This window comes from Oncorhynchus masou, chromosome 1 (genome assembly GCF_036934945.1).
Source record: "Oncorhynchus masou masou isolate Uvic2021 chromosome 1, UVic_Omas_1.1, whole genome shotgun sequence".
NCBI lineage: Eukaryota > Metazoa > Chordata > Actinopteri > Salmoniformes > Salmonidae > Oncorhynchus > Oncorhynchus masou.
This window is the reverse complement of record NC_088212.1, coordinates 24196180-24206848: the sequence shown is the minus strand read 5'-3', so window position 1 is coordinate 24206848 and position 10669 is coordinate 24196180. Positions and strand designations below refer to the sequence as shown.

Here is a 10669-nt window from a genome sequence, read left to right as displayed (position 1 = left end):
GCCTCATACAGTATGCCACTGCCAGACTTTACAGCTGGTGAACACAACTATATTATGTACGAACCATCATAATGCAGATTTCTGAAGAGGATATCTCTCTTGTTTTATGTAGGAGCACTTTAAGAATGAGTTCACCTCTGGGAATGGAAAAAAAGGTAGAAATATTTCAGTTTTTTAGGACAGTGTAGTATCATGCATATTACTGCATATCTGTTTTTCAACTAAGTACTCAATCAACACTGTATCTTTCTGTCAAGAATTTGACATGGATGTCTGCATGAATAGAGATACTTCTGAATAAGTAAAGCATACAAAAGGGATATCCAGAAATGGGTCAGGTCTATACCAGCGTCATTGACAGTGAGCCTCAATGGCATAGACCCATGTTTGATATATGAGCCACACCCAAGTGCAGTGTGTCTGTCTGCCATTTACATTCTGCATCCAGAACAGGCCCGGGGCCTACTGCCATGTTAACAAGTGTCATGTTGCTGAACGTTAGCCTCACAGCACATTCATATCCATAGACCTCATGATCTGTGCATAAAGTTGCAGGTTGTCTACCTGTGAAACACTAACAGATATCACTGTCTGGTCTAACCTGTATCATGTTCAGTTACGCGATAACAAAACCCTGGTATATTACATTTGCATAAGTAGTTTGCACTACTATATCTGCAGATGACTGGGAGGTATGGGGACTATTCAGAGGAGCTCACCAGGGCAACCAAGCATGACTTCAAGCCAAACATTATCAAGAAGGAGAAGATCGACATGACCTGAAGGTACACCTAAACAAAGAGACGTGCTGCACTGTAGACAGTAGGCTATCTCAATAAGAGGACATGAGGTCAATGTTGAGGAAGACATGATTAGTGCTATCAAGATTATTAACAGACCAAACAAGCCAGCCATAAGCTAAACCAAAGAATGTGTTCAAATTATTTTAATGAGTACAGTACATAAATGGAATTGTATATTTCATAAAAATAAAGCCATTTTAACACATTCCATTTGTTCATAACAAAAATACACAAGCAGGAATAAATCATTGTCATTCCATCTAGATTGGGAAAATAGGTTATCATGGTAAAATGAAAATTAAATAATTATGGCTGGTACAAAAACCAAAGTGCAATAACATCATCCATGATAACAAAATATAAAAATAAATGTTGAAAGAGAATAATGAAGTCATTCTGTGTGTTGCCTCCACTTGATTGCTATTTTCAACAGAAAATATCTTATGATCTAAACAGGAAATGGGTCAAGGTGTATTGCATTAAAGAAAATACATTTGTAACATGGGTTTGCTATTGTAATACAACACATCAGACTCTATGGACATTAATTACCTGAGTCTTTCAAAAACAATTTCTCCCTCTATTCCATGTTATTAGAAAATACTAAATAATACATGAAGTTCAACAAACAGTATCAAAATAACTATTAATAAAATAAGACAAGGCTAGTCTAAGGGGAGGAAAGCAGCAATACATGGCCCATCAGACTTGCATGACACCAGGCAAAACCAAAGAGAGCAACATGTTGCTATAAGCCCTTGTATGTGCATTGTTTTGTACTCCTCTACAAGTCTAGAATCAACTTGAGTGTCATGTTATTTTTTCCACCCAGCATTAGAAATAGGATTTCAAGTCTTGCACTGCTCACCCTTCACACGTCAATTGGTAGAATCAACTAACTGAAGTAAAACTAAACAAAATGGGACACAGGAAAAATTCCTTTAGTCTATTTCATCTATCTGCTTGACCCCCAACCAACTTAAACCACACTTTATTTATGTCTTCAGTGATTATTCCTTTACACACTGACGACTAGCATGGGCTATGTGAAGTGAGGCAGTTGTGGTGACGTTGGAGTGATGTGTGTTCTGTGAGCAGTCAGTTAGCACTGGAGAGGACAGCCCGGGACCATCTACAACACTGGGCAAGAGCTGGAACCAGCAGTCCCAGTTCAGGGACCTGTAGACCACTGATGTGTCATCATAGTGAGGATGGGGCACCATAGCGATGTAGAGACCATCTGCATCTTCATTGTCCCTAAGCCATCAGCTCTCCTTGAAGATGAACAGAATATCCTCATCTGTTCCGTAGCTCATTCGAGCCTCTTCAAAGTTACTAATGCTGGTGCAACACACGCCTGTAAGCAAAACACACAAAGGCTTTCTGTCAATGTGATATTTTCACTCTTACTCAATCTCTCTGTGCTTACTGACAAGAACATGGTTAACTTTTCACCCTCTGGTTACATGTTCATGCAAAGCCCCATGTAGGGCACAGAGTCAGGTGCAGGTGTTATGTTATTGTGCAATTTATTATGAAGCACTTAGATTTAGAACTTGGAATGCCAAAAAAACACAATGTGATTTATTCCACACTTATACTTAATGAATATATGGGTCTAGTAAGTCGGTGGCCCTGTCGACTGTTGGAAATGTGTAGAGGGAGGACTAACGGTCTGAGTAGGCAGGGTTGTTGTAGAAGATGCAGCCAGTGCTCCGGTTGAAGCCGCACACCACCACAAAGTGACCCTGGTATTCTGGCTTCCTGCAGAAGCACTTCTGGCCCACAGGCAGGAAACAGCAGTACTTGACAGGCGAAGAGCAGAGTTCACACACCAGAACCACAGCGTTGACCAGCACTATGGCCACATGGCCCTGGTAAATATGTTCCTGTATTTCCTGAATTGTCACAGAGCTACAGGTGACATTCAAAAAGGCAGAAAGTTAGCATCTCTTAGTTATTTTCTGTCTAGGTCTGTAAAAAAAACTATTACTAACCAGACAAGCTGGTAGATTTGGAACAATTTTCTTTATCCGTGCAAGTTTTTCACAAAGTTAACTAACCATTTATTCACCACCACACCCTTGCTTTCAGCCTTTAGGAAGAGTTCGTTGACTCTGTCTTCCTCAGTGTCAAAATGCTTTTTGTAGAAGGACTGGAAACAGATGAAAGAAACAAACATAGTAAGTCTCTCAGGTACGTATTAGTTAAGGACATTTGTTATGGTGGGCTACATGATAATTAAATGTAGTTAACCTTACATTTTAACTATTGTACTTGTGATGGCCTACAAAGTGTTGACTCATTACCTGATTCCTGAAGCCCTTGTCAACACCCAGTGTCTGAGTGCAGAAGCGGTGCCGGATCCTCAGCTGGCACATGAGGTAGGCCAAGTCAATTGTCCAAACACTCTGCGTCAGCTTCAACTCCCAGCAAGCACCCTGAAACTCCTCATCACTCACAGGGTGGAGGTACCTGCCAAATTATTGTATATGATGAAGCCTTCACCAACACAATGCACTGTAGTTAAAATGCAGACCCATGTCTGTATGCAGTATATGATGAAATGTCCTCATACTTCAAAACCATTCTGGAGCAGGCTAATCCACAGTCCCAGTGGTACAGCTGCCGAATGACGGGTACATTCAGCAGGACAGCATCATCTGTCAAAAACAAGATGTGATGAGGCTGATGGAAAGAATTACACAATCTTAGCTACTGGGCTCACCAGGCCTATAATATGTCAGTTTCTTTCTGTTGTGGCAAGCTTCTCCAAATTAATTAAAATCATGTTTACAAAAGTAAATGACTACTGTAGCTAGCTAACTAATGTTTTTGTAATGGATTGGACATTCCTTTAGCACCACTGATAAACACAGCAAGTGTTATTTACATGTGACAATGTCATGAGATTGATGGGATGCCCTGGTTCGATCCCGGGCTGTAACACAACCGGGCGTGATCGGGAGTCCCTTAGGGTGGCGCACAATTGGCTCAGCGTCGTCCGGGTTAGTTGAGGGTTCGGCCAGGGTAGGCCGTCATTGTAAATAATAATTTGTTCTTAATTGCCTCGTTAAATAAAAAAATGCTTTTGCTTCACATTAAATTGGTGGTTAGCTAGCTAAGTTAGGTGGGTTCTACTACCAAACGTGACATTTCAAAAAACACTCTAGATAACTAGAGCACACGTACCTGACATTCTGTTGGTTTGTTCTTTGCTGCTAGATGCAAATCACAAACTAGTTAGACTTGCTTACGGTCGGTAGCTAGTTAATCCTCCGGAGTTGGATTGCCTCATGAGGGTGTTGGCTAGCACTGCCTGGCGCTAGCAACCAAATCAGTGTACCCTAGAACATATCATTATTTACATCTAGTTGGTCGACTTAATAGTCAATTCGCCCACTAACTGTTAGATCATTTAAAGTGGATTCATGTGAATTGTTTAGTGTTTTCTTGTACTGATCGCTAAACTAGTTCTGTTCAGATAGCTAGCTGGGTTTCTTCAAATAATTGATACGAACGAGGATTGCAAGTCAAACTCACTTCCGGTGGCTGGTAGCGCCCGCACAACCAAACGTTGTTAATAGCGCACACACACATAAAAGTGGATCCAGAAACTACACTGCCACCAAAATAACCATGGTCGCAAACAAGAACAACATCTATCACAGAGTGTATCCCACATTATTCGAGTCGCTTAATTGTTGTTCATACTATAGATGGAATATTTAAAAAACGTAATAAATTGGATTGAGCGTTGTCTGTAAAAGAAAAAAGCTTTAGTAGTGAACTAAACTGCACCGTTGGCAGGACATCAGTAGGTGGCAGCACATAGAGTTCTCGCTCTAGTTTTCACCCTGCATCGCCACAGATAGAACAATGAGCTATTAGTTATAAAGCATCTTTTCCATGGCTATGAATGAGCCAAACAGGAAATACACGGGGCTGGAGAGGCTAGGTTTCAAACAAGCAGGACATCTTTGCCATTCACCCATAGCTAGACCTAAATAAAAAATATTAGCTATCTAGTTTAATAATTTCCACGAACTTGTTTTCAAGGATTTAAACGGTAAGATATTACGGTTATCATCTATCTAGCTATTAGCATTATAGCAGTGCACACGGAAATGAGCTAGCTACAGTACGTATCATTCGGCGCTAACGTTAGATATTTATCGTTAGCCAACGTTAGCTACCAAGCATAGCTAGCTAACATCCAGCGTGCCAATTCCATTCATCCTGTTTTAGCTACTAACGTTTAACTACTGATTTTAGTGACAAATCACATCAACCAGAAGCTGTTTTATATTTGACTAAAATCATTACTGTATTTGTGGTGGTGCTCAGAAAGATGTCCATTGGAGTGCCAATCAAAGTCCTCCATGAAGCTGAGGGCCACATCGTTACCTGCGAGACCAACACCGGGGAGGTGTACCGGGGGAAACTCATTGAAGCTGAGGACAACATGAACTGCCAGGTAACGTTTGAGACGCTTATTAAAGTGGATTTCATGCCTAACACGAATTACAATTGTATAGAAAGTATAATTCTGAACATGTTGCATCAAGTTCTCTTAAGTTCTAAGTTCCTTACTAGTCTATATTTTAATATTATGATTTATAAATAAGCATCTCTTTTCCCTGAATCCCTCATAAAGTAGTCCTCTACAACCTACCCCCAACCCCTCCCTTCCTCATCTAATTTGATGTATTTCTCATTCAACATTCTGTCCCCTCCAGATGGCCAACATCACAGTGACTCACAGAGACGGCCGTGTAGCCCAGCTGGAGCAAGTGTACATCCGAGGCAGCAAGATTCGATTCCTTATTCTACCAGACATGCTGAAGAATGCACCAATGCTAAAGAGTATGAAGAACAAGAACCAGGGAGCTGGAGCTGGGAGAGGCAAAGCTGCCATTCTCAAAGCACAAGGTATAGATTTTATTACATTCTGGCCCTAATCAGATCTTCTTTGATTCCAACTGGCCTGCGTGCGCCATCATGCCAACTCATTGTCAGTCATTGTGATGCCAAACATGTTTGGCTTGACTATGATAGCAATTGAGTTGGCGTTAGCAGGAGCACAAAGCGATCTTGCCCAGTCTAGTATCCTATTGGATTTGCTACATAAATTATGGAAGCAGATTATTGTAATAATGTATGTTGATTGAACAATTTGCTTTGTCTCCTCTCCCAGTGGCTGCTAGGGGTCGAGGACGTGGAGGGATGGGAAGAGGAAATATATTCCCGAAAAGGCGATAATTGTAAAAATGATTTTCTACATTCTATAATACCGCTTGTTTGTTATTTTGTTGATAAATGATGCAAAATACCATTTCCATATTAAAATGATTTTCTTAATATTGATATGTTCCTTGTTATCAGGTAGCAAATAACTTTAGAGTAGCCATTATAGATTCCGACCCTACGCTTGCTTACAGCTGCACTGGGGTCGAACAGGTTTCCTGTTTAGATTAAAACACAGCGGAGCCGGTGCGAGATATGGCTCGGGAAACGTACCTCAATGTAGGGATGAGAAATTAGTTGTATGCTGAATTGTCCCGTTATCCCAACTGTAATATTGAGGAGATTGAACGACTGCAAGTTTAAGTAAACTGCTGTTTTCGTTCTCATGCTATGGAATGTTCCTTTGAACAACAAAGGAGCTGATTGGCTGACACTGCCATTCCAAAACGGCTGCTCTTCTGCTACTTAGCATTAGGACGAAAAGGGCAGTTTTCTGTAACTAGCAGTCGTTCAATCTTATCGGTGTAACAGTTGAGATAAAGGGACAATTCGGAGTACAACGCATTTCTCATCTCTGGATTATGGTATGTGCACATACCATACCACATAAGCAAGCATTCTGGCTAACCTTCAGAGCAGTTTGACAGGTCGTACACTGAAGAGGCTTAGTTAGAAAGTTAAGGAAATAAGAGTGTATGCATGATGTTTAGTGGCAGGGGCTGGATATTGGAGGTGGGTAAAGGTCTGGACAAAAAAAGCATGGCTTCAAGGTCCTTGTTTACACATAATCAGTGGTTTTGTAGTACTTTGCAAACCTGTGGAAATAAGTCTTATTGAAAAGCTATATCTATTCTCTTTAGAGTATTGTGCCCACATGTTCATTGATCTCACCTAAAGTTGTATCCAGGGGCTACGGTTGAAGTCAGAAGTTTACATACACTTAGGTTGGAGTCATTAACTCATTTTTCAACCACTACACAATTTTCTTATTAACAAACAATAGTTTTGGCAAGTCAGTTAGGACATCTACTTTGTGCATGACACAAGTCATTTTTCCAACAATTGTTTAGAGACAGATTATTTCACTTAATTCACTTGTATCACAATTCCAGTGGGTCAGAAGTTTAGATACACTAAGTTGACTGTCTTTAAACAGCTTGGAAAATTCCAGAAAAGTATGTCATGGCTTTAGAAGCTTCTGATAGGCTAATTGACATAATTTGAGTCAATTGGAGGTGTACTTGTAGATGTATTTCAAGGCCTACCTTCAAACTCAGTGCCTCTTTGCTTGACATCATGGGAAAAAATTTAAAAATCAGCCAAGACCTCAGAATGTTTTTGTTGTAGACTTCCATATGTCTGGTTCATCCTTGGGAGCAATTTCCAAATGCCTGAAGGCACCACGTTCATCTGTACAAACAATTGTATGCAAGTATAAACACCATTGGACCACTCCGCTGTCATACTGCTCAGGAAGGAGATGCGTTCTGCCTCTTTGAGATGAACGTACTTTGGTGCGAAAATTGCAAATCAATCCCAGAACAACAGCAAAGGACTGTGTGAAGATGCTGGAGTTAACAGGTACAAAAGTATCTATATCCACAGTAAAACTAGTACTATATCAACATAACCTGAAAAGCCGCTCAGCAAGGAAGAAGCCACTGCTATAATAAAGCCAGACTACGGTTTGCAACTACACATGGGGACAATGATTGTACTTTTTGGAGAAATGTCCTCTGGTCTGATGAAACAAAAATATAACTTTTTGGCCATGATGACCATCGTTATGTTTGGAGAAAAAGGGGGAGGCTTGCAAGCTGAAGAACACCATCATGTTGTGGGGGTGCTTTGCTGCAGGAGGTACTGGTGCACTTCACAAAATAGATGGCATCATGAGGTAGAAAAATTATGTGGATATATTGAAGCAACATCTCAAGACATCAGTCAGGAAGTTAAAGCTTGGTCGCAAATGGGGGTCTTCCAAATGGACATTGACCCCAAGCATACTTCCAAAGTTGTGGCAAAATGGCTTAAGGACAACAAAGTCAAGGTATTAGAGTGGCCATCATAAATCCCTGACCTCAATCCTATAGAATATGTGTGTGCAGAGCTGAAAAAGTGTCTGAGTTTGGAGGCTTATGAACCTGACTTAGTTTCACAAGCCCTGTCAGGAGGAATGGACCAAAATTCGCCCAATTTATTGTGGGAAGCTTGTGGAAGGCTACTCGAAAAGTTTGACCCAACGATTTAAAGGCAATGCTAACAAATACTAATTGAGTGTATGTAAACTTCTGACCCACTGGGAATGTGATGAAATAAATAAAAGCTGAAATAAATCATTCTCTCTACTATTATTCTGACATTTCATGTTCTTAAAATAAAGTGGTGATCCTAACTGACCTAAATCAGGGAATTAGGATTAAATGTCAGGAATTGTGAAAACTGAGTTTAAATGTATTTGGCTAAGGTGTATGTAAACTTCCGACTTCAACTGTACATTGTTCTCAGAGTTTTTATGTCCAGCCTGCGGAAAGAGTACTTAGGGCCACAGGTCCCAGCTCCAGCCAATCATAATCCAAAGAACGCCACCCTTAACAACATAACCATGATATAGTCTAATTTCAAAATTCAGCTATTTAGCTAATTTTACACAGAATATACAAAACATTAAGAACACCTTCTCTTTCTATGAAAGGCTGACCAGGTGAAAGCTATGATCCCTTATTGATGTCACTTGTTCATTCCACTTCAATCAGTATAGATGAATGGGAGGAGACAGGTTAAATAAAGATTGTGTGTGTGTGTGTCATTCAGAGGGTGAATGGGCAAGACAAAATATTTAAGTGCCTTTGAATGGGATATGGTAGTTTTTGCCAGACCAGGCGCATCGGTTTGTGTGAATAACTGCAATAATGCTGGGTTTTTCATGCACAACAGTTTCGCGTGTGTATGAAGAATGGTCCACCACCCAGAGGACATCCAGCTAACTTGACACAACTGTACAAAGCATTGGAGTCAACATGGGCCTACATCCCTGAGGAACACATTTGACACTTTGTGTTGACCATGCCCCGACAAATTGAGACTGAAGTGGGGGGAGGTGCAACTCAATGTTAGGAAGGTGTCCCTAATGTTTGGTATACTTAACGTATATACACCACAGAGTTACGCTACTGCCCAAATAGCCTACAGCCTGATGGACATGGACAAAGCCCTTATTGTGACACAAACCAAACACGGCATAACTGCTGAGAATAAGTTCAAGAATATCTAATATGGGCTTATGCAGAGTCAAATATAAATGGGACCTGAGAAAAGAAAGTGAGTGGCTACATGTTATACCCTGATAGCCATGGTCTGAATGTCTTCCACAGTTTCAGTGACGTCTTGAAGTGGAAGATGGGACAGTTGGGGTCTGATGTGCGATTGAAATCACATTGCTTCAGATATGAAGGGTTAACATCAGCCAAAATGTTTCTTCTGCAAGAGACTAATGGATAAAATATGGGGTATTCTGCAGAATAAAATAAAACTCTTAAGCAGGTGTCCTGCCTTTATTCCTACATCTTTCACTTGAGTGCAACACAAACATACAGTGCCTTTGGAAAGTATTCAGACCCCTTGACTTTTTCCACATTTTGTTACGTTACGTCCTTATTCTAAAATGGATTAAATAAATAAAATCCTCAGCAATCTACACACACTAACCCATAATGACAAAGCAAAAACTGGTTTTTAGAATTAAAACAGAAATACCTTATTTACAGAAGTATTCAGACCCTGGAAATTGAGCTCCAGTGCATCCTGTTTCCATTGACCATCCTTGAGATGTTTCTACAACTTGATTGGAGTCCACCTGTGGTAAATTCAATTGAACATTATTTGGAAAGGCACACACCTATTTATTAAATCCCACAGTTGACAGTGCATGTCAGAGCAAAAACCAGCCATGAGGTAGAAATAATTTTCAGTAGAGCTCCGAGACAGAATTGCATCTAGGCACAGATCTGGGGAAAGGTACCAAAACATTTCTGCAACACTGATGGTCCCCAAGAACACAGTGGCCTCCATCATTCTCAAATGGAAGAAGTTTGGAAGCACCAAGACTAGAGCTGGCCGCCTGGCCAAACTGAGCAATCGGGGGAGAAGGGCCTTGGTCAGGGAGGTGACCAAGAACCCGATGGTCACTCTAACGAGCTCGAGAGTTCCTCTGTGGAGATGGGAGAACCTTCCAGAAGGACAGCCATCTCTGCAGCACTCTACCCATCAGGCCTTTATGGTAGACTGGCCAGACGGAAGCCGCTCCTTAGTAAAAGGCTCATGACAGCCTGCTTGGAGTTTTCCAAAAGGCACCTAGAGGACTGTCAGACCATGAGGAACAAAATTCTCTGGCCTAAAGGAACCACGATTGAATTCTTTGGCCTGAATTTCAAGCGTCACGTCTGGAGGAAACCTGGCACCATCACTACGGTGAAGCATGGTGGTGGCAGCATCATGCTGTGGGGATGTTTTTCAGCAACAGGGACTGGGAGACTAGTCAGGATCGAGGGAAAGATGAATTGAGCAAAGTACAGAGAGATCCTTGATGAAAACCTGAGCCAGACCTCAGACTGGGGCGA

At 41.0% G+C, this 10669-nt stretch overlaps 2 protein-coding genes across 4 annotated transcripts; one reads left to right on the top strand and one right to left on the bottom strand.

The window, feature by feature from the left end:
* Nucleotides 1–931: 931 nt before the first annotated feature.
* On the bottom strand, nt 932–5209 carry LOC135539822 (protein GUCD1-like). Of its 2 annotated transcripts, none has more exons than XM_064965971.1 (6): nt 5130–5209; nt 3382–3466; nt 3113–3278; nt 2867–2958; nt 2476–2717; nt 932–2160 (listed from the first exon to the last, which is right to left on the bottom strand). In XM_064965971.1, the coding sequence occupies exons 1-6, from the start codon at nt 5185–5187 to the stop codon at nt 2069–2071; spliced, it is 735 nt and encodes a 244-aa protein (XP_064822043.1). In that variant the 5' UTR covers nt 5188–5209; the 3' UTR covers nt 932–2068. The 2 variants fall into 2 exon arrangements, with proteins under 2 accessions (XP_064822043.1, XP_064822052.1); XM_064965980.1 differs by lacking the exon at nt 5130–5209 and adding an exon at nt 3996–4365.
* LOC135539830 (small nuclear ribonucleoprotein Sm D3) lies at nt 4709–6164 on the top strand. 2 transcript variants are annotated; one of them, XM_064966002.1, is made up of 4 exons: nt 4709–4872; nt 5155–5280; nt 5543–5735; nt 6001–6164. In XM_064966002.1, exons 2-4 carry the CDS (start codon nt 5155–5157, stop codon nt 6063–6065), a joined length of 384 nt encoding a protein of 127 aa, XP_064822074.1. In that variant the 5' UTR covers nt 4709–4872; the 3' UTR covers nt 6066–6164. The 2 variants fall into 2 exon arrangements, with proteins under 2 accessions (XP_064822074.1, XP_064822064.1); XM_064965992.1 differs by having other exon boundaries at nt 4710–4872; nt 5151–5280.
* Nucleotides 6165–10669: the final 4505 nt, after the last annotated feature.

Bases quoted from the DNA above. Each gene is read 5' to 3' on its own strand.
- LOC135539830 (XM_064966002.1), top strand. From the start codon at position 5,155: ATGTCCATTGGAGTGCCAATCAAAGTCCTCCATGAAGCTGAGGGCCAC. The intron at 5,281-5,542 runs GTAACGTTTGAG...TGTCCCCTCCAG, and splicing joins AGGACAACATGAACTGCCAG to ATGGCCAACATCACAGTGAC. The intron at 5,736-6,000 runs GTATAGATTTTA...CTCCTCTCCCAG, and splicing joins TGCCATTCTCAAAGCACAAG to TGGCTGCTAGGGGTCGAGGA.
- LOC135539822 (XM_064965971.1), bottom strand. From the start codon at position 5,187: ATGGAGGACTTTGATTGGCACTCCAATGGACATCTTTCTGAGCACCAC. The intron at 3,467-5,129 runs GTAATGATTTTA...TGTTTTTGACAG, and splicing joins TGAGCACCACCACAAATACA to ATGATGCTGTCCTGCTGAAT. The intron at 2,718-2,866 runs GTTAGTTAACTT...TGTCACCTGTAG, and splicing joins GGTGTGGTGGTGAATAAATG to CTCTGTGACAATTCAGGAAA.